This window comes from Erythrolamprus reginae, chromosome 1 (assembly GCF_031021105.1).
Source record: "Erythrolamprus reginae isolate rEryReg1 chromosome 1, rEryReg1.hap1, whole genome shotgun sequence".
Classification (NCBI taxonomy): domain Eukaryota; kingdom Metazoa; phylum Chordata; class Lepidosauria; order Squamata; family Dipsadidae; genus Erythrolamprus; species Erythrolamprus reginae.
Window position 1 is genome coordinate 391,480,147 of NC_091950.1, and position 24,217 is coordinate 391,504,363.

Genomic DNA, 24,217 nt, shown 5'->3' on the forward strand with positions numbered 1-24,217 from the left:
CTGCCCGGCTTTGTTGTTTTGGCTGCAGCGGGTGCTGTGGTGGGGACCTTTGGGTTTTTGGCAGGGGGAAGGTGAAGCACTGGGGTGGGGTGGCCGGCCCTCCTCTCTCCCCCCCCAGCCAAAAACAAAAAGCCAGGCAGCCCCCAGCTGCCAAATCAGGCCGGCAGGGAACAGAGAGGAGCCCACATGGCTGTGCTCCGTGACGGGGACCACCGGCCGGCCTGCTGGGCCGGTGGGGGGTGGAACGGAGCCCACGTGGCTGGGCTCCGCAACAGAGACCCGGCGGGGAGGAGAGCAGAGCCCAGATGGCTGGGCTCCGCGACAGAGACCACTGGCCAGCTGATTGGGCCGGTGTGGAAAGGGGCGGAGCCCACATGGCCGGGCTCCGCGGCGGCTGCCTGCTGGGCTGGTAAGAGGGGGAATGGAGCCCACATGGCTGGGCTCCGCAATGGAGACCGCCGGCCTGCCTAGCGGGCTGAGAGGGAGGCGGAATACGGGAGGAGGAGGGAGGCACTGAACCTCCTGCCTTCCCCCCACCAGCCAAACCCCCAAATGTCTACACTGTAGCAGCTGCTGCAAGAGGCTTCCCCTCCCCTTGCGCTCTTGCCCGGCTGTTTTAAAAGGTGACAGCCGGGCTGCAGGGCTTCTTGGCGGCCTCCCAACGCCGAACCCAGAAGTTTGGGTTTGGCGTTCAGGTTCAGGAGGCTGCTGGGAAGCCCCGCCGCCCGGCTGTCACCTTTTAAAACAGCCAACCTCCTGAACGCCGAACCTGGAAGTTCGGGTTTGGCGTTCGTAACACGAAAAAAGTTCGTAAGAAGAGGCAAAAATTTTCTGAACCCCGGGTTCGTATCTCGAGTTGTTCGTAAGACGAGGGGTTCGTATCTTGAGGTACCACTGTACTTGTTTAATAAATAAAATATAGTGGTACCTCTACCTAAGAACGCCTCTACTTACGAACCTTTCTAGATAAGAACCGGGTGTTCTTATCTAGAAAAAAACTTGGTTTTTTTGCCACTTCTCAAGAACCATTTTCCACTTATAAACCCGAGCCTCCGAAACTGTAATTTGAAAAGGCAGGGAAAAGCCTCCTTGGGGCCTCTCTAGGAATCTCCTGGGAAGAAACAGAGCCAGAAAAAGCGGGGAGATGCCTCCGTGGGCCCTCTCTAGGAATCTCCTGGAAGGAAACACGGCCAGAAAAAGCAGGGAGAAGCCTCCTTGGGGCCTCTCTAGGAATCTTCTGGGATGAAATAGGGTCAGAAAAGGTGGGGAGAAGCCTCCATGGGGCCTCTCCAGGAATTTCCTGGGAGGAAACAGGGCCTCCACTCTCACTGTGGTTTCCCCAATCGCACACATTATTTGCTTTTACATTGATTCCTATGGGGAAAATTGCCTCTTCTTACAAACTTTTACACTTAACAACCTAGTCAGTGAATGAATTAAGTTCGTAAGTAGAGGTACCACTGTATATCATAAATAAAGTGGGATAACATATTTTGCTTGAGGGCAACATTTGAAAGAGCTTTCTGGATAATGCATCCATAGCAGGGGTGGGTCTAACTTACTTTGCTGATTGTTCACTTCCTCCGGCGCCATATGGCTGCACATGCACTTCAAAAGCAACATGAGAAAATATTATTTTACTGAAAGAGTAGTAGATCCTTGGAACAAACTTCCAGCAGACATGGTAGATAAATCCACAGTAACTGAATTTAAACATGCCTGGGATAAACATATATCCATCCTGAGATAAAATACAGAAAATAGTATAAGGGCAGACTAGATGGACCATGAGGTCTTTTTCTGCCGTCAGACTTCTATGTTTCTATGTTTCTATGTGCTTTGCATGCACACGCATGTGCAGTGGCAAAAATTCAACCCCCCCCCCCCCCCAAAAAAAAACACAAGATAGTGACTCAGAAACTCAGCTTGACTGAGTGCTAAGGCATCTGTGTTTGTGATGTGGTTGAGTATGTTTGCTGCAGAGGTAGGCATTCTGCTGAAGTCATCCTGAACAATTCTGGAAAGCATTAGAAGGTGTAGTCATAATACACACTTGGTAGAGCTGGGATTTTCCATTTCTCTGCCTGGTTTATTTTTAGAAATATGCAGCGTTATTTAGAAAGAGATGATGGGAAGGTGTAATGCCGCGATCCACTTTTTCTCTCTGCACATATAACATTTTCTAAATCCCTCACACTCGAATTCACAAAAGGGTTACATAATAAGCTTTATAAAATTATAACTTGCTATTCACTAGATACTCACTTTAAAATCCTCTTTGATTCTACATTTATATTTTAAACTTTGTACCTGTGTGATCTCTTGATACAAATAGATAATGTTCCTTCTCATATCTGGAGTGGGAATAATAGGTACATGAATGCCAAGGACAACATCTTAATTGGAATATCCTTCGTAGTTATTGAAAGAATTGGGTTTTATCCAAGTGCCTGGCGAGAAATATGAGTTGCATATTTGCAAAGTTATGCTCCCTTTGTTATAGAAAAGTATAAAGATGCAAGATATTCAAAATATTTTGATTTTTATTGTAGATCAGAAAATACAGGAAGACACTACATACTAGCTCAGTGATAGCGAACCTATGGCACGGGTGCTATAGATGGCATGCAGAACGATATTGGCTGGCACACCAGCTGTTGCCCTAGCTCAGTTCCAGAGTGCCTGTGTGTGCTAGCCAGCTGATTTTTGGCTTGCACAGAGGCTCTGGGAGGGCATTTTTGGCTTCCAGAGAGCCTACGAGGGGAGAGGGGAGGCATTTTTATCCTCTCCCAGCCTGAGGGAAACCTTTGGAGTCTGGATAGGGCAAAACTCGAGCTGGGCCCACCAGAATTTGGGAAGCAGGCCATTTCTGGCCTCCAGGGGGCCTCCAGGGGGATGGAGGAAGCTGTTTTAGCCCTCTCCATGCATTGAATTATGGGTGTGGGCACTCGTGCGTGCACAATAGCGCATGCGCACAGGTTTTCGGCACCTGAGGAAAAAAAGGTTTGCCATCACTGCACTAGCTAGTTGGACTTAGAGCAGGGGTGCCAAACTGGAACCCAGCCAAAATGGGGTGCTGGTACATCTCCCCTGTGCCACATTTTCGACCTCTTGCAGGATGGCCTCCTGCAGCACTTTGCCAGCCAAAATGGAGCACAGGCGAGCCGTACAAGCCCCCCCCCCCCGCATCCCATTTTGACTGGCAGGCTGCTGCTGGAAGAATTCGTTCCATCTTCCTCTCTCCCCCCAGTAGGCCCATAGAAAAGAACTTTAATGCTGATCCAGCCCTCAAAGGAATGCAGTTCAACACCCTGTTTTGGCTGACAAAGTGCTGCAGGAGGCCCTCCAGGTGCCCAGTTTTGGCTGCCAGAGGCACTGCAGGCTGGTCCTTCGCTATTTCCCAGCCAGCCCTGCGGACCAGATTTAACCACCCTGTTTGACACCTCTGACATTGACCTAATCTCTAGGTCTGGACAAGTAAGAGAAACAGAAAATTAGGATACTTGTTGCTTCCCATGACTGGCATCTAAAAAGGTGGGCTAGTGGTTTATGGGATTCTTAAACTACGCAGGCAGTGTGAAATAAATACAGTATTTAAATGGAATTGCTTCATATTGCTAAAAAAAAATAAACAACATCCAACTGGAGATTAGGTCAATAAAAGGTAAGTTTTTGGACTAAGAGGGTGTATCTGTGGTCATTTCTGGTGTTTCTGACAAACAGAAAGAATGTCCTGTATGATAAACAATAACCACACTTTCTGATGGTGGAGAACATAAAATAAGGCACCTGGATAATAGATATTCTGGGATTTTCTATGAAATATCCTGGTTTAATTTCCATGTAGAAGCCACACTAATTTGATTAAAAATGCATGTTTTACCTACAGTTGGAGAATAATGTCTCCCGATGTATAATATTTATGTATCTTTGTTCAATGTTAATATCTTTTGTCCAGTCTCTTTTATACTATACAGAAATGCTAAATAAATAAAAAATGGACAGGTTGTTTGAAACTCACTTCTGTTCCCCTCCACTTCTCTTTGTGTTTATATAATAATTGTGTGTAAAAATTCCACAGGGGCTTCTTAGCTTCAGATGACCTTCGCTACAAGCATTATACTCATGGAAAACGTTTCAGTTTTCTTCGGATAGATTTTTGCCAGGCTGATTAATTGCGGATTCTCACACTGAATTTGATGGAAGCATCCCAGTTAATGGTGTAGTTATTTCTCCTATCACGTTTAGTGCATGTTGCTGAAAATGGAAGCTTCTGCATGTTGTATCTTTAGAAGAACTTACGAACGACTTGTAAATGGCTACAAAAAGAAGTGTGATTGCTTTCTGAAAGCTGCTCCAGTCCCTTGGGATAACTAGATGGGATTCCATTTTTCACTGCAGTGTACACCCCTTCTTTATTTATGATGTTATTGATGAATGTCATCATTGTTTACCAAAGCTATTGGTGCAAGCTGTAGATACACACGCATCCTTTCCAACATTCTCAGGCAGAACTACAATTGAGGATTATTGTAAGTGCTCCTTGTCCATCTCTGGTAATGTCAGATACTGAGGAGGATAAACCTCTGGATACCCTGAGCCAGTGGGGTTGCCAGCTGATGTAGGGAGTGAGAGTGAGAGAGAAATAGACCTAGATGAAACTGAAGGACCACCAGAGGTGGCAGATATGCCAATGACAGTAGAGTCTGACTTAGAGGAGGAGGAAGATCAGGAACCTTTGCTAGATGCCTGCTTTAGAAGATTAAGAAAATGACAAAAATACTTGTATGGAAAAAAGAAGTCGTCTGTAGTTTGTTAACTCTAGGAAATTGTGACCACTTCCTAAAGATATTTAGGGTGGAATATGGGTAATTCAGGGTGGAGTTACAATGATTGGTCGGGTCAGAGGATGAAGAGGACATTGCAGAGGATGAACCACTATTACTTGCTAAATTCAGGAGGTTTCAAAGCAGACAGCAACACTTGTATGGTAAAAGGAAGTAATTTGTTGCTTTAATTCTATGGGGTTTGCTGACCACTCCCAACGGGAATAAAAGAAAAGGATCTTGGGAAATTCTGGGTGGAGTGTCAGCGTTGGTTTCGTGGACATTGTGTTAGTTCTGGAGCTCTAGAACCCCCCCCCCCCCTAAAAACTTGATTCTGCTTTGCAAAAGTCCTTTGCTAGAAGCTGCATGCCTATCAAACTACGGTGAGCTGATTTTTATACTCTGACTGATCATCTTTCTTATCTTGCTGGAATGCCAGAAGCTCTGAAATTGGTGCCTTTCCAGGCAGCTTATCTGATAACTTTGCAGCAAAGAAAAATATTCCCTGAACTTTTAACAAACTGAATCCTGCTTCTCAATGTTGCTTTTTCAAATAAAGAATGTACTGTGATTCAAAACTTAAAAAGTGGGTTTTAGCCGTTTATGTCAATTTGAAAAGCCCGGGATAGAACAGGAATTCTGGGAGTTGTTGTTCAACACATTAAGCATGCAGGACTTTTCTTTTTCTGAGATAGGTTCATGGGAGCTGGTCATAAATTTTTACTATTGTTTAAAAAAAAATTAAGCATAAGTGTCCATCGTTTGGCTGTGAGAACTTGTCTTGGGCTGCATATAAAATATTTCAGCCCAGAAATGGGCCTATTTTCAGACTTCCAGAATTTCCAGAAGGCCCATTTTTCATCCTCCCCAAGCTCTGGAGGTTTTCCTTGAGCCTCTGGGAGGTCACAAACTGCCTCCCTTGAGTGTCAGAGGCCCTCCGGAGTCCAGAAAACAGCCCATTTTTGGACTTTCAGAAACACCCATTTTTCCCTCTCCTTCAGCTTCTGCGCAGACCCTGCACTTATCTCGCATCCCAAAAGGTCTGTGTAGAGACACACCTAGGTGGAACAGGGTAGGTTGGGTGGGGCCAGCTGGGGGGGGGGATTTAGTGGTTTGCTGAACCGGCCATAACATTAGCTATGGGTCCACATGAACCCTGGAGAATCTAGCAGCCCACTTCTAGTTGTATTCAGATTGTTTTCTTGACAAAAGTCCAGAAAGTCCCACTATATAGAGCACTGGTGAGACCACATTTGGAATACTGTGTTCAGTTCTGGAGACCTCACCTACAAAAAGATATTGACAAAATTGAACAGGTCCAAAGACGGGCTACAAGAATGGTGGAAGGTCTTAAGCATAAAGCTTATCAGGAAAGACTTCATGAACTCAATCTGTATAGTCTGGAGGACAGAAGGAAAAGGGGGGACATGATTGAAACGTTTAAATAGGTTAAAGGGTTAAATAAGGTCCAGGAGGGAAGTGTTTTTAATAGGAAAGTGAACACAAGAACAAGGGGACACAATCTGAAGTTAGTTGGGGGAAAGATCAAAAGCAACATGAGAAAATATTATTTTACTGAAAGAGTCGTAGATCCTTGGAACAAACTTCCAGCAGACGTGGTAGATAAATCCACAGTAACCGAATTTAAACATGCCTGAGATAAACATATATCCATTGTAAGATAAAATACAGAAAATAGTATAAGGGCAGACTAGATGGACCATGAGGTCTTTTTCTGCCATCAGACTTCTATGTTTCTATGTTTCTAAATGATTTCCAACTGTCACCTTCCATGGAAGCAGTAATGGGTTGCAGCTGGTAAAGCTGGGATCGGGGTTCCGGTAGTGGAAATTGAGATGCGCATGCATCTCTATGCCTCCGACGTGTGTGTGCATGTGCACGTGTGAGATTTGGCTTCTGCGCATGTGCAGCAAGCAGCAAGCAAAATCTCATGCTGATTTCTGGAGGTTTTTTTTTTTGCTTTCGTGCATGCGCGGAAGCAAAGAAATAGCCAAAAATCGGTGAAATCTTGCATCCATGAGCATCCTCATATGAGATTTTGCTTGCTGTGCATGTGCAGAAGCCAAATCTCATACTGATGGGTGCATGCGCTCCCACCAGAAATGCCCACGATGATCCCGGAGAGAGTACCGGTAGCAGCCGGTAAGTGCCGGAAAAGGAGAGCCAAGCTGAGACCAGTAATCCAGGAAGTGTGATGGTTGGAGTGGGTGGGGTTGTGGTATGCATGAGATGAATGAAAATAGTATGAACGACAGATTTGGCCCACCTGACGCTCGGGAGACAGGAGAGGAAGGGGCACTGATCTCTGCGGTGGCAGAGGGTCGGAATATTCCAGTGTTGCTGGGGAGAGGCAGATATGGTGGGGGCCACAGAGTTAGCCGTTCCAGGGGAACGAGGGATCGTTGCTTAATAACGATCCCTTGTTCTGGCTTTGTGAGCACAATCTTGGGTACTGGTGATGAGTGTAACTCTGGCCCTGGGCTCAGGTTGCTGCTGCTCAATGCCAGGTCGGTGGTAAATAAAGCTCTCCTCATCCGGGATTTGATCCTGGATGAGGAGGCCGACCTGGCATGTATTACTGAAACCTGGCTGGGCCCAGAGGGGGGTGTTCCTCTCTCTGAAATCTGCCCAGCTGGGTTTCAGATATGGCATCAACCTCGACCCCAGGGAAGGGGGGGAGGAGTGGCTATTATAACCAGGGAGAGCCTTTGCCTACGTAGACTCATTGCTCCGGAAATTGCGGGTTGCGAGTCTCTCTTGATGAAGTTGGACTTAGGGGTTCAGGTGGGCTTATTTCTCACGTACCTGCCTCCCAGCTGCGTGTCAAAAGCCCTGCCTGTGCTACTCGAGGAGGTAGCCGGGTTGGCGGTGGAGTTCCCCGGACTTATTGTCCTGGGGGACTTCAACCTGCCGTCACTTGGCGAAACCTCTGGGTTGGCACAGGAGTTCATGGCCACCATGACAGCCATGGACCTGACTCAAGTAGTACAGGGTCCGACTCACGAGGGAGGGCACGCACCTGACATGGTATTCCTTTCCGAGCAATTGAGTAATGGTCTGAGACTAAGGGGCTTAGAAACATTGCCTTTGTCATGGTCAGACCATTTCCTACTACGGCTTGACTTCCTGGCTCCAATCCTTCCCCGCAGGGAGGCGGAACCAATTAAGATGTTCCGCCCCAGACGCCTGATGAACCCAGAGGGCTTTCAGACGGTGCTTGGGGTTATTCCAGAAGCACTCGTCCACAGTTCAGCGGAGTCTCTTGCGGAGGCCTGGAATACGGCTGCTGCGGAGGCTCTCGACTGGATTGCGCCTTTGCGACCTCTCCGCAGCACTAGACCCCGTAGAGCCCCATGGTTCAACGAGGAGCTCCAGGAGTTGAAACGCCAAAAGAGACGTCTAGAGAAGCGATGGAGGAAGAGTAGGTCTGAATCCGATCGAACACTTGTAAGAGCTTTTATTAAGACTTACAAAGTGGCGCTCAAGGCGGCAAGATGCGCGTACCATGCCGCCTTGATTGCATCAGCGGAATCCCGCCCGGCCGCTCTGTTTAGGGTGACCCGCTCCCTTCTTAACCAGGGGGGAGTTGGGGAGCTCTTGCAGAGTAGTGCCGAGGATTTTAACACGTTTTTCGCTGATAAAGTCGCTCAGATCCAGGCCAACCTCAACTCCAATTGTAAGACAGAGTCGACTGACAACGAGTCAGTCGAGGTGACTGGGGCACGTACTTGTCCACCTGTCTGGGAAGAGTTTGATCTGGTGACACCTGATGAAGTGGACAAGGCCATTGGAGCTGTGAGTTCCGCCACCTGTTTACTGGATCCGTGTCCCTTGGTTTCGGCCAGCAGGGAGGTGACACGGAGCTGGGCCCAGGAGATTACCAACGCTTCCTTGGGGAGGGGAGTTTTTCCATCACTCTATAAAGAAGTGCTCATGCGCCCCCTCCTCAAGAAGCCCTCCCTGGACCCAGCCGTATTTAATAACTATCATCCAGTCTCCAACCTTCCCTTTATGGGGAAGGTTGTTGAGAAGGTGGTGGCACTCCAGCTCCAGCGGTCCTTGGAAGAAGCCGATTATCTAGGTCCCCAACAGTCGGGTTTCAGGCCCGGTTACAGCACGGAAACCGCTTTGGTCGCGTTGATGGATGATCTCTGGCGGGCCCGGGACAGGGGTTTATCCTCTGTCCTGGTGCTCCTTGACCTCTCAGCGGCTTTCGATACCATCGACCATGGTATCCTTCTGCACCGGCTGGAGGGGTTGGGGGTGGGAGGCACTGTTCTCCAGTGGTTCTCCTCCTACCTCTCTGGCCGGTCGCAGTCAGTGTTAGTGGGGGGTCAGAGGTCGGCTCCTAGGTTTCTCCCTTTTGGGGTGCCTCATGGGTCAGTCCTCTCCCCCCTGCTATTCAACATCTACATGAAACCGCTGGGCGAGATCATCCAAGGACATGGGGTGAGGTATCATCAATATGCAGATGATACCCAGCTTTACATCTCCACCCCATGCCCAGTCAACGAAGCGGTGGAAGTGATGTGCCGGTGCCTGGAGGCTGTTGGGGCCTGGATGGGTGTCAACAGACTCAAGCTCAACCCGGATAAGATGGAGTGGCTGTGGGTTTTGCCTCCCAAGGACAATTCCATCTGTCCGTCCATTACCCTGGGGGGGGAAATTATTGACCCCCTCAGAGAGGGTCCGCAACTTGGGCGTCCTCCTCAATCCACAGCTCACATTAGAAAACCATCTCTCAGCTGTGGCGAGGGGGGCGTTTGCCCAGGTTCGCCTGGTGCACCAGTTGCGGCCCTATCTGGACCGGGACTCATTGCTCACAGTCACTCATGCCCTCATCACCTCGAGGTTCGACTACTGTAATGCTCTCTACATGGGGCTACCTTTGAAAAGTGTTCGGAAACTTCAGATCGTGCAGAATGCAGCTGCGAGAGCAGTCATGGGCTTTCCTAGGTATGCCCATGTTTCACCATCACTCCGCAGTCTGCATTGGCTGCCGATCAGTTTCCGGTCGCAATTCAAAGTGTTGGTTATGACCTTTAAAGACCTTCATGGCATCGGACCAGAATATCTCCGAGACCGCCTTCTGCCGCACGAATCCCAGCAACCGATTAGGTCCCACAGAGTGGGCCTCCTCCGGGTCCCGTCAACTAAACAATGTCGGTTGGCAGGCCCCAGGGTGAGAGCCTTCTCTGTGGTGGCACCGACTCTCTGGAACCAACTCCCCCCGGAGATCAGAACTGCCCCTACTCTTCCTGCCTTCCGTAAACTTCTCAAAACCCACCTTTGCCGTCAGGCATGGGGAAACTAAACATCTCCCCCTGGGCCCGCTGAATTTATACATGGTATGCTTGTGTGTGTGTATGTTAGTATAGGGGTTTTTTTTAACTTTTAATATTTTAATTAATTGGATTATGTATTGGATTGTTTTTTCACTTGTTGTGAGCCGCCCCGAGTCTTCGGAGAGGGGCGGCATACAAATCCAAATAATAAATAATAAAATATGCAGATGCGCATGCATCTTCATTTCCACCGGTGGAACTGTGTTTCACCCCATCCTCCCTCCTGCCCACCCCTGCCCGCAGGCCTTGAGTTTAACACCCCTGCTTTAGAATTAGAATAATCTCATTTGCAAAAAAATTGCAAAGAATAGTTCACACAATTAGTTGTTTTCTCTCTGGGTTTTTTTATTTTTTTTGCCAGAGATAGTTTCCTCATATACACTAATGGGTCTATATTAATTAAAATGAAATTTCATTGCATACACCTCTCAAAGAGTCTCCGCTTCTAATCTACACTACATAAACATGTCAAAATAAGTAAGTAAGTAAGTAAGTAAGTAAGTAAGTAAGTAAGTAAGTAAGTAAGTAAGTAAGTAAGTAAGTAAGTAAGTAAGTAAATAAATAAATGCAAAATTATGCATGTACCCACATCTATTACACCACATGGAGAAACAGCACAGTGTAGTTCAGATGCATACATGTATACGGCAAAAAACCCCAAAACTTGCGAGTTTACCAGATGGATGGCATAGCATAGGGAACAAAGCTGTTACAGAATCTGGTAGTCCTGCTAGAAATACTTTGAAACCTCCTCCCAGAGGGGAACAACAGAAACAGACTGTAAAGTGGGTGGGTCTGGGGCCTTTAAAAATGCTTTGAGCTCTAAGCACATAGCACTTATAAGCGGTATCCTCAATGACAGGATTAGCATACGTTTATCCTGGGTAATCGTACTGTTACACTATTGAACTTCGAATAAATACGCTGTAATATTTTAGATACCCTGTTCTGGCTGTCAGAGTAGACAATTTGCCTTGAAAAGAGTAATTTTGCTACATGCTGAATTTATTAAAAGTGCAACTACCAATTAATCAGATAAGACTATGGTTGATAATTCCACCAACTTAGAAAGCATATGTTAAACAAATATCAAACCTTGTCCTTATACAGCTCCTGTTCTTATTTCTCTGCCTCTTCATGTTGGAAACTATTTAGCACATTCCAGATTTTAGTAAAATATATCCTGTTATATAAATAGCATCATTTCACCAATAAATAGCCATGGAAACCAACACTCTGTTTCTTATACAGTACATTATTTGCTTTGTTCCAGAAGAACTGTGAAAAAATTTTTTTGCCAATAATTTAGATTATTTTGATGCAGGAATTTAACCTTTACTTTTTCTTTTAACAATTATACATAAAATCCCCTGATCCAAAGCATCCTTGCTGGTTGAGATGTTTTAATTACCAGACTGCCTAACTTAACAGACAACTGAAACTTCTACTATTTGCAAGCATTTCAGCTCAATGTTCTTTTGATGGCAAACCTTTTTCCCTTGGGTACCGAAAAAGTAAGGGCGTGTGCTATCGCGCATGTGTGAATGCCCACATCCATAATTTAATGCCTTGGGAGGGCGAAAACAGCTTCCCCCGCCTCCTAGAGGCTGGAAACGGCCTGTTTCCCAACTTCTGGGGGGCCCACTAGACTCATGTTTCATCCTCCCCAGGCTCCAAAGGCTTCCCTGGAGCCGGGGAAGGTAAAAATGCCCTCCCCGACTCCCCCAGAGACTCTCTGAAAGCCAAAAATACCCTTCCAGAGCATCTGTGCAAGCCAAAAATCTGCTGACCAGTACACACGAGCACGTTGGAGCTGAGCTAGGGCAACAGCTCGCATGCCAGCAGATATGGTTCCATGTGCCAGCTGTGGCACCCATGCTATAGGTTCGCCATCACTGATATAAAGCAAACTGATTTTATTTTAAAGTTATCTTTGCTTTTTTGTTTGTTTAATGATTTCTGGCATTCCTTGCTACTGGCGAAGATATTAAAACTCATAATGGCTGGATTCACAAACAGCATTAATCTATAACATGGTTAGATCTTGTCATTATGAATCCACCATCAAAGCTGGTAAGCAGTGGCCTTATGACTATGTGGTACAAACTTAACCAACTGAGGTTTATCCATTAGACATTAGCTGCCCCGACTTTGCGGAGAGGGGCGGCATATAAATCCAATTAATCTAATCTAATCTAATCTAATCTAATCTATTAAAAAAGTTACATAATCCATGACATAGCACAATGGGTGAATTACATTGTGAATGAAATCACTTCTCAGTCCTCAATGCCAGCTCAGTTTAAAAATAGCAATGTTTTAAAATACCCCCAGTCAATGAGTTGTAGATGGTTAGATTTCAATTCCCATACTGCCTATGGATTAGGGAATTACAGTCAAACACAATTGAATGTGAATAGGTTAGAGAAGAGTACAGTGATCCCCTGGGTATCGCGATCCCGATCATTGCGAATGGGCTAAATCGCTATTTTTCAACCCGGAAGTCAAAACACCATCTGCGCATGCGCGCCCTTTTTTTATGGCCACGCATGCGTAGATGGCGCCGGGCAGATCAGCTGCTGGGCGGCTTCCCTGGGTCTTCCCCCTCTTGCTGGCGGGAGGGCGAGCGGCGGGCATCAGCGAGGAGTTTCCCCACCGCCCACGCAAACTCCTCGCTGCCGCTCGCCCGCCCTTCGCCCGCCCACGCCGTTCGCTCGCGCCGCTTCCCAGCTGAGTCCTGAAGCGAATTGGCTTCAGGACTCAGCTGGGAAGCGGCGCGAGCGAGCGGCGCGAGCAAGCGGCTTGTCCGCCGCCTGCCTGCCCGCGCTCCCGCCGCGCTCCCGCCCTTCGCCCACCCACGCCGTTCGCTCGCGCCGCTTCCCAGCTGAGTCCTGAAGCGAATTGGCTTCAGGACTCAGCTGGGAAGCGGCGCGAGTGAACGGCTTGTCCGCCGCCTGCCTGCCCGCGCGCCCGCCGCGCGCGCCCGCCCTTCGCCCGCCCAAGCCGTTCGCTCACGCCGCTTCCCAGCTGAGTCCTGAAGCGAATTGGCTTCAGGACTCAGCTGGGAAGCGGCGCGAGCGAACGGCGTGGGCGGGCGAAGGGCGGGCGAGCGGCAGCGAGGAGTTTGCATGGGCGGTGGGGAAACCCCAATCTTTGGGTCCTCGCTGCTGCGGCGGAAGTAAAAACACCATCTGCGCATGCGCAGATGGTGTTTTTACTTCCGCAGCGCTACTTCGTGAAAACCCGATCATTGCTAGGGGTCCTGGAACGGAACCCTCGCAATGATCGGGGGATCACTGTATATCAAATATGGTGTTCAGCTAGTTTGCACTGATTCAGGCAAACCAGTATTGGGAATTTGGCCTGGGTTGCTGAACCGGTAGCAACTTCTGGTTGGTCCAGTCACTCGGATGCCGCTTGGTCGCCCCACCCACCTACTTGCCCCACCTGCCAGCTTAATGCTTGCTTTTCCTGCCCGGCCGCTAATGCTCGCCCCACCCACCCTATATAAGTTGCCTTCGCCATGCAGCAAAGCTAAGTGCCTTACCAGTCAGTTTGCTGATGCCTACTCAGCTCACCAAAGGTAAGCAATACATTCTACCCACTCGCCCTTTGTCTTGGGTTGGTGGCTGAGCAGTGAAGGACTAACAATGTTTTTACTATCACACTGTGGGTGTGGCTTATGCAGGATGTCCTGCATTTTCTTTCAACATCTTTCAGTGCAAATTGGGTGCTCTGGGGTGGAGCTCCATTTTCACTACCCCACTGCATTCCCCCTGTCCGGGCAGCAGGGGCTGGGGCCCCAGGGATGCTTCATTACCCAAGGCCCCAGAGCAGCCGCCTGCCTTGGCTGGGTTGGGGAATGTGTGAATCCCTGGCTCCGCCTTTGCCTTGGAGCCACCACCCGCTTCCCGCCCACTTCGATCGGGTTGGGGAACATGTGATTCCCTGGCTCCGGCCTTACACCAGAGCCGCCACCTGATTGGTGCCCACCCTTAATTTTTTTCCACTTCCTCCCCACTTTTTGACTGTTGAGCTGGTTCTTCTCTCTCAGCATAATCCACTTCGATAGTTATTATGGTCACAAGTGCAGGGAGATCCCTGTGGAAGTCATCAGTGTATTAGCCCTAAAGCTGACCTAATCGATGTCATTTTGAGGCTTCAGTGTTGCCCCATTGAAGCTGAGGGATAGGGAAGGGGGAATAGAGATAGCTGGGGTTTTGTAGCCAAAACAAAATATTTTCTCCTGAGAACCAAGGTAGTCGGAGAGAGGAGGAGTAAAGTTACCAGGCAACCAGACAGCATCTTGATGGGACCATGTGACTGATTGGGGAAGGCAGAAAACTTTTACTTTTAATTAGGTGAAAACCATAGGAACCTTCAGAATTGGTTTTCACCAGCCTGTGCCAATATGATATGGAATGGAATGGAATGGAATGGAATAGAATAGAATAGAATAGAATAGAATTCTTTATTGGCCAAGTGTGATTGGACAAACAAGGAATTTGTCTTTGGTGCAAATGCTCTCAGTGTACATAAAAGAAAAAGATACATTTGTCAAGAATCATGAGGTGCAACACTTAATGATTTTCATAGGGGTCAAATAAGCAATCAGGAAATAATCAATAATTTAAAATCTTAAGGATACAAGCAACAAGTTACAGTCATAAAGTCATAAGTGGCAGGAAATGGGTGCTAGGAATGATAAGAAAAAAACTAGTAGTAATAGTAGTGCAGACTTAGTAAATAGTTTGACAGTGTTGAGGGAATTATTTGTTTAGCAGAGTGATGGCGTTCAGGAAAAAACTGTTCTTGTGTCTAGTTGTCTTGGTGTGCAGTGCTCTGTAGCGACACTTTGAGGGTAGGAGTTGAAACAGTTTGTGTCTAGGATGCCAGGGGTCAGTAGATATTTTCCCCGCCCTCTTTTTGACTCGTGCATTATACAGGTCCTCAATGGAAGGCAGGTTGGCAGCAATTGTTTTTTTTCTGCAAATTAAATTAATTTATTAAATTATTTTATTTTATTTAAAATATTTTATTTATTTATTTTATTTACATTATTAATTTATTTAAATTAATTTACAATTTTTTTAAAAAAAAGTTTTTTATTTATCTGAATAGATAAAGAACAATCTGGGCTTTTCTACAGAAGGCTTAGAATAAGACCAAAACGATACAATGAAAATATATATAGTGTATTTTTAAAAAGAGTTAATGACAATAATGGCTTGTAAAAATTTGCCAGTGCATGTTCATACAATTATTAGAGGCAGGAATCTTACACCCGCTAGAATGTAAGAACTTGCTTTCTTCCGGTTCAAGATCATTGGCCTACTCATCTTTGTCCTGCCTCTGTAGTATATAATAATAATAATAATAATAATAATAATAATAATAATAATAATAATAATAATTTATTAGATTTGCATGCCGCCCCACTCCGAAGACTTGGGGTGGCTCACAACAACAATAATAACAATATTACAATGAAACAAATCTAATATTTTTTTTTTTTTTAAAAACCCATAAATTAAAAACCATGCAACACACGCATACCAAACATAAAATATAAAAAGCCTGGAGGAGGTGTCTCAGTTCCCCCATGCCTGGCGATTTCAAATGCTTTTTGTCTTCCTGGCTTTTCCTTAAAATCCTATGAACTCAACTTTTTGCACGTGCTACATTTTTACTTGCTTATTTCCTTCAACCTGCAGATGCTTTGCCAAATCCAGGCAGGGGAACGTCTTTTCCATTTAAAGCCCCATTGTTGAGCTGCAATACAAGACTACAAAGAACCCATGTTGTTTTCTTGACAAAAACATTTAAGGAGTTCGACATTGCCTTCCTTTGGAATGTTTTTTTTTTATTTCTCAGCCAGCCTGTGATCTTAAGATTTCCTGCTGGATAGTTTATGTTTAGCTTCCAAGACAAAGTTGGCCAGCTGCTGCCACCTGCTGAGAGTCTTTCACACTAACTGTTATCCTTAAACAAAACAGCAAAATCTAGATCCTGATAGATATTGATTTTGGACCTTTCTCAAAGCAATACAAGTGAGACCTCTTATGCATGTTGTAGGAAGGACTAGGAATTGAATTTAAAGCAGACACTGTGCGGATATTGTTCTGAATAGTGATGGGTGAACCGAACCCACACTATTTGGGTCCGTACCGCAAGCAAAGGGACCGCAAGCAAAGGGAGGTCCTATCACGTAAAAATAAACATGTTTATTTTTACGTGAAAGGACTGCCCTTTGCTTGCAGCGCCGCTGAGGTGTCCTTTCACGTAAAAATAGCAATGTTTATTTTTACGTGAAGACCTCCCTTTGAAGGAGTTGGGGAATCCCTCCCATGAAGAGATTCCGGGGGCGGAGCCTTGACATCACTGGCAGGTTGCTTCCTGGATTCCATGGCATTCTTAGCAACCTGCCGGTATATGTGACATCAAAGCTCCACCCCCGGAATCTCTTGGTGGGATTCCTCGTTCGGGTTCGGGTTCGAGTTCGGTTCGGGTTCGGCTGAATTTTGCATAAAGTTCATTCGAACTTGCCGAACCCGAACACTGTTGGGTTCGTCCATCACTAGTTTTGAGTCAATCTCTCTCTCTCTCTTTCTCTCTCCCTCCCTCCCGCCCTCCCCCCACTCCACTCTTTCCCCCTGCATGTTGCCCAGTGTGATTTATTTATTTATTATTTAATTTCTTAATTGAATTTTTATGCTGCTCCTCTCCGAGGACTTGAGGCAGCTTACAACATATAATAGAACAATGTATAATATCTTAAATCCAATTAATTAAATATAAAATCTAAAAAACCTCAGAAAAACCATAAAAAACAATCATTCCCATTCAATCAACTTTCTCTAAACACATTCATTGGCAAGGGGGCAAGAGTCTAGTGGCTTCAAGCCTGGCAGCATAAATGAGTCTTAAGACTCTTGCCATAGGTGAGGAGGGTGGGGACAATATGGGGGGAGTTGATTCCAGAGGGCTGGGGCCCGCAGAGAGAAGGCTCTTGCCCTAGGCCCCACCAAACGGCATTGTCTAGTTGACGGGACCTGGAGAAGGCCGACTCTGTGGGACCTTACCGGTAGTGATGGGCGAACCGAACCCACACAATTTGGGCCCATACCAAATTTTGCAGTGTTCAGCATGCCGAAAACGAACCCGAAATTTTTTCAAACTTTGGGCAAAGTTCGGGATCGTGTTCGGCGTTCGAAGCTTTGGAATCCAAGAAGTGATCACCTTGACATCCTTAGCAACCTGCAGGTGATGTCAAAGCTCCGCCCCCGGAATCTCTTCATGGGAGGGATTCCCTGTTCGGGTTCGAGTTCGGGTTCAGTTTAGGTTCGGCCGAATTTTGCGTAAAGTTCGTCCGAACTTGCTGAACCCGAACACCGTTGGGTTCGCCCATCACTACTTACCGGTCGCTGGGATTCATGCGGCAGAAGGTGGTCCCACAGGTATTCTGGCCCAATTCCATGTAGGGCTTTATAGGTCATAACCAACACTTTGAATTGCATCTGGAAATCAATTGGCAGCCAGTGCCGTCTTCAGAGTGTTGGAGAGATATGTGCATATCTGGGCAAGCCTGTGACTGCTCGCGTGGCTGCATTCTGCACAATTTGCAGTTTCCGAACACTCTTCAAAAGTACTTGATTTAACAGTCAATACGCCCATACTAAATACCTGTGTTATGAAAGAGGAAGTGCAAACAGTTTATAAAATGATGATTGAAAGACCCTCCTCATAACAAATAATCCAAATACAAGGTTGTAACTTTGCAGTCTATATAGGTGTTCTGCCAGGCTCTCTGATAGGAGCCTCCCGAAAATTCAAGGGTACAAATTTCAGACACACACACGTTTGAAAATTCAAAACAATGTTCTTTATCACAAAATTCAAAATAAACAAAGCACTCTTTTTGTATTGCAAAGAGCACTCGTCCCAAAGCAACCAAGTCCAGAAACCACAGGATTCCTGATGAACTGCGATCAGATATTCTTCCACAACAGCCAAACCCACATGCTGCTATTTATAGCAGCAGCCCTAATTACTGGAGCCCCACCCAAACACAGGTGGCCTCCCTTATTTCCTGTAATATGTTCTTACTTGGTCTCTTCTACGCATAATTCTGCGCTTGCGTGGGTCCAAAACGTCATCATCTGAATCAATGGAAGATAAGGGAGATTGACTGCCTGGGCTGTGTGCCAAGCCCCCCTCTGCCGAGTCACTCCCACCTTCTTCTTCGTCCGAGGAAACTAAACTCTGAACTGATTCTGTCGGCAACAACACAGGCCTGTGACATGTTGAATTTTCCCCTGCATCCACCTCCCCATTCCCTGGGGCAGGAGCTGGGCCAGAGCCAACCACAACAATAGGTATTGCTTTTTGAACCCCTCAATCAGATGAATTGTTTTCCAACAAGAGCATCTTCTCCCACCTACCCATACACTCAGCAGCGTCTAACAAGGTGCTGCCCAAATTAATTGAATTATAGTGCTCTCATTCCCAGCCATCATTCAGACAGAGAGTGAAAAGCACCGTTTGATCTGAAGGATGAGACAGAATTATATGGAAGCCTGTTGGATACCTTTATCGTCTGAGCAAGGTCAATGTTAACAGAAGTAGGGCTTCTATATCCTGCTTGTAAAACCTCTTTCTTGGAAGGTTGTCCCTGATCACAATACTATTGCATCCAACCTCTTACATTGTGATGAGTATTCATTTTGATGTGATTGCTTCTGGCATTGTTTTTAACCCTGCTTATTTATTGGTTTATAGTCTCGTTGTCTTTTAATTGTTTGCTTTAAAGCCCCATTGACTTTTAACAGAAAGATATCGTAAAACTATAATAATAAATCAAACAGCTGAATAAGCCTGTGTGCCAGGAAGGGCTATTTTATTTGTTTTCAAATTTATGAGGACTGTCGTAGGGTCATATAGAATCATAGAATTGAAAAGGGTCTTCAAGTTCAATTCCTGCTGTTCTGTCGGGCTCTCTGGTAGACTTCTCCCAAAAATTCACAGGTACAAATTTCAGACACACACACGTTTGAAAATTCAAAACAATGTACTTTATAATGAAAATTCACTTAAACCAAGCCCTCTTTTGGTATAGCAAAGAGCACTCGTCTCCAAACAAACTGGTAATTTGTACAAGTCCCTTATCAGTTCTGTGATACTTAGCTTGCAACTGTGAGGCAATTCACAGTCCTTCTTCTTTCACAAAGTGAAACACACTTTGCCCTGGTTTAGTTTCAAAGCCGGGAAAAATCAGCACAAAAAAGGTCAAAGTCAGTAAAGCAGTCACGAAACACAATGATCAAATAATCCTCCACAATGGCCAAACCCACAGGCTGCTATTTATAGCAGCCTCACTAATTACCACAGCCCCACCCAACCACAGGTGGCCTCATTTTCTTTGATAATAATCTCTCAGTTGTTGTTGCCTATGCATAGCTCTCCGCATGCGTGGCTGTATCATTAACTCTTCTTCTAAATCCAAGGAGGAGCTAGATAATTGATCTCCTTCTGAGCTGTCTGCCCCACTCTCCTCCTCCCTGTCACTCATGTCTTCTTGGTCAGAGGAGCCTTCATCAGCAGATTCCACCAGGGGCAAAACAGGCTTGCAGCATATGGATGTCTCCCCCACATCCACAGTCCTTGGGGCAGGAGCTGGGCCAGAGCTAACCACAACACCTGCCACACTGCAGGATTCACCACACCATTTCTAATAAACAACTTTACAGTCTCTATTTAAAAGCTTCAACAAAATGGAAGAAATTGTTGCATAAAGTAACTATTCTACTAATTGACATTGTTCTTCCTAGTATCTGATCTACAGCCTTAAAATCCCATCCCATTAGTTTGAGGCTTACCTTCTGGAGGAAATGAGAATAAGTTGAAGAATACTGTACAGTAAGACAGCTCTTTGGGTATTTGAAGACAGCTAACAATGCTCAACCTTCCCTTCTATTATAATAATAATTATATATTGTTTATTTGTTAATTGACCACATGCTGTATCTCTTGAAAAGACTGTGTTCAAAAATGCATTTTTTAAAATTACACCCTGAAAAGGAGCAACACAGTGTCCTTTTCCTTGCTGAAATGGAAAATGCCTTGTGAGTAGAAAGTGGAGTTTGTGTGAAAGAAAATTGTCAATTAGTGTATGGCATGCTGAAAAAAACTGTAAGAACAATCCATGTAGTATGTCATCTTTTTCCCCACCAGATAATTAAATGTTTTAAGGAATTCCAGTGGCACGTTTCTAGCATATGTGACAATTAAACTAACAACCAAACAGAAACAGTTAACATCTATTAATCTAGACTAATTATAGTCTTAACAAAAATATGTGTAAAAAATTACAATATTTAAAACTAACTCCTCAATAAAGTCAGTTTCTTATATTCTTTACTATTGAGGTTTCTCGGGTTCATGATAACGGTCCAACAATTCAGAAAAACATAGGGTTCTTCTCAATGATGGATATTCATAATCTCTGATGATTATGTGACTTCTAGGCAAACCCAAACATTTTTTTATTATTTTGAAGAATTCCCATAAGATCTTTTTTGGAGAAAAGAAACCCTACAGCGTTGAATGCTACTAATTTTTGAGAGCCATTTCTCATGATAACTAGAATTTAATTAAATAATTTAATAGTAATTTAATATTTGATTTAATAGTAATTCCAATTAGTAAACTCTAAGTGATATATTTTATTTGTACTTTTATAGAAGAGCAACATATATATGGTGATGAGAAATGAAATAAGTACCTTGAATATCCAAGAAATGTGTCTTAGCATGCCAATTGTCTTCTTGTTGTCTCCCAATATTTTTGTAGACATTCCGATGGCCCATCGCAAGCTGCATTGATGTCAATGAGATGCTGGAGATTCAGGTGTTTAACTACAGCAAGGTCTTCTCCAACAGGTAAGTGGTGCATAATGACAACTAGGACACATTTGAATCTGTTTTCTTTGGTTTATCTTAGAAAAGTGATTGACGAAAGCCATTCTAATATTTTCAGGATTTTGTACCCATAAACATTAGACTTATTTATTTCACAACACTCTTCTTTAAGAGAAGTAGGAAGACAGATTCTTTATCTCTGCACTCTTTCTAGAGTCTAAACATCTTTTTCTGTATTGTGGCAATTAAAACTCTATGCAATATTCCAAATGTAGTCTTACCAAGATATTATACAGTGATTGTTGTGGTTGGCTCTGGCCCAGCTCCTGCTCCAAGGAATGTGGACATGGATGTGGGGGAAACATCCATATGCTGCAGGCCTGTTTTGCTCCCGATAGAATCTCCCAACGAAGTCTCCTCTGAAGAAGGAAGCGTGAGTGGCAGGGAAGAGGGGAGTTTGGCAGACAGCCCAGGAGGAGATCAATCATCCTTATCATCCCTGGATTCTGAACAAGAACTTATGACAGACCCACACATGCGTAGAGTGATGCATAGGAGAGAACAACTGAAGGATTATTACAGGAGATAAGTGAGACCACCTGTGGTTGGGAGGGGCTGCTGTAATTAGTGCTACAGATAAAAAGAGCAGCGTGCTGATTTAGTCTCGTGGAAGTTTATCTTGTTTGTTTGTTTGTTTGTTTGTATTTATTTATTTATTTATTTATTTGTTTGTTTGTTTGTTTGTTTGATTTGTATGCTGGCTCATATTTAAGTGATGGTCCATTAGGACTTCAAGATTACTCTCACAGTTACTACTATTGAACCAGTACCACTTATTCTATACCTGTGCATCTGGTTTTTCTTGCCTAAATGTAGACCCTTATTTTTCTCCTCGTTTCAGTAGGGTCTTTATCCAAGTACTTCCAAATCTACCTTAAACTTATTTCTTGGTTTGAATTCAAGCAGTTCTGAAAAATAAAGCTAAACTGCTACAATGAACCCTTTAAGGATTGTGAAAAGGGTATAATTATATTTGAAGCATCAGTCTACAACAAAAGGCACACGTTATGGGCTTGCACAGCCGTGATTATGGTGACACGAAGAGTCTGTAGCTTTTATGGGTCCATAAAAGGAACTGACATGGTTTAAAAAGTAGCTCCCTGTTCCCAAAGTTAATTTAAAAAGTGAAGGACTTGAAGACTTCTGGGAGTGATACATCCTGTTCTATTTTTTTTTTTTTTAAGTCCGGATGTTAAAATTGATATTTCAATCGTATAATATATATTTTGCTTGCTTTTAAGTTTTCGGTTCCATTTTTTCTCAGATCTCCAAGCTAATTGCACAGCATAAGTGCTAGTATCTTATCTGTGTGCAATTATTTAACTTAGTGGTAATGGTTTTCAAAGTAGAAATATTCATTACCGCCTGGTACTTTTAACTTGTGATATAATGGATTGAAGACTTAAAACCTGAGACTTTCTGCCTATGTACCAAGCATGAATTTTATCAATGGGTTATAGTCAAGCCAATAAAATAGGTGAGATTATTTGAAGCCAAACAGAAGACTGCAATCTATTATTATTATTATTATTATTATTATTATTATTATTATTATTATTAATTAGATTATTATTATTTATTAGATTTGTATGCCGCCCCTCTCCGCACACTCGGGGCGGGTCACAACAGTGACAAAAACAATATATATTGACAAATCTAATAATTAAAATCTAAAATAACAATTATACATTTAAAAATCTAAAAGCAAGGAACCCCAATATAAAAAAACATACATACAGTCATATCATGCACTGGAACTACATAGGCAGGGGGAGATGTCTCAGTTCCCCCACGCTTGACGACAGAGATGGGTTTTAAGAAGTTTACGAAAGGCAAGGAAGGTGGGGGCAATTCTAATCTCCGGGGGGAGTTGGTTCCAGAGGGCCGGGGCCACCACAGAGAAGGCTCTTCCCCTGGGCCCCGCCAAACGACATTGTTTTGTTGACGGGACCTGGAGTAGGCCCACTCTGTGGGACCTAACCGGTCGCTGGGATTTGTGCGGCAGAAGGCGGTCTCATAGATACCCTGGTCCGGTGCCATGAAGGGCTTTATAGGTGATAACCAACACAGTTCGAAGTTGGACAGTCAGAAGTCTTGCTTGGTACGCCATCTATCATTACAGTTATTTTATTTTAAATTATATTAATTGCTAGTGAAAATCGTATTAGTAATATACTGTAAAAAGAACAGCAGGTAAAAAAGATTCTCATTATCAATAGTTATCATAATTCAAAGTGCTTTGTGGTCTATTCATTACCACAGATCTTATTGTGCTTATAAGCTGTTGTATTGGCTAAATTGACTGTAATAAGTTTGGGTATACTCCTCAAATTACTGTGTCAATTTGCATACAATTTGCACATGTTTGTTTTAATATTTGGATTTTTTGTGAATAAAATTACCAATGAAGGAATAGCAGAGTACTGTAGCCATAGAGCCATTATTGCAATGTGCTCTACATGGGGCTACCCTTGAAGAGTGTTCGGAGACTACAGTTGGTCTAGAATGCAGCTTTGTGAGCTGTGGTGGGTGTGCTCAGATACACCCACCAATACACCAATTGTTCGGGAACAGCACTGGCATTCTATTGGTCTCCAGTCACAATTCAAGGTGTTGGTTATTACCTTTAAAGCCCTATATGGCTTCAGACCAGACTATCTTCAAGACCGCCATCTACCACATATCTCCCAGAAACCAGTTAGATGCCACAGAGTTGGTCTTCTTCGGGTCCTGTCAGCTAAACAGTGTTGGCTGGTGGGTCCACGGGGATGGCCTTCTCTGTGATGGCCCCGACTCTCTGGAATCAGCTACCTTCTAAGATCCGCACTTCCCCCACCTTATTGGCCTTTTGGAAAACTGAAAAGACCTGGCTTTTCCAACAGGCCTGGAGCTATTGACCTTGGGGTGGTGGTGGTTTACAAGCGAGGTCAGCCCATGAATGTATGGATGGCTGCAGTTATTTTGAATTGAAATGTTTTTATATTGATCCATGATTATTTTTGCTGTGAGCTGCTGTGAGTCCCTAGGAAGTTGGGCAGCACAGATATAT

The 24,217-nt window shown here is 44.6% G+C and overlaps 1 protein-coding gene across 1 annotated transcript in view; it reads left to right on the forward strand.

The window, feature by feature from the left end:
- The window catches only part of OTOF (otoferlin), a 263,931-nt gene that overhangs the window by 72,220 nt on the left and 167,494 nt on the right, over positions 1 to 24,217 (forward strand). The window contains exon 3 of the mRNA XM_070734905.1: positions 21,041 to 21,129. Within this exon, the coding sequence (XP_070591006.1) occupies positions 21,041 to 21,129 (89 nt within the window). The remainder of the gene's footprint in view (positions 1 to 21,040; positions 21,130 to 24,217) is intronic.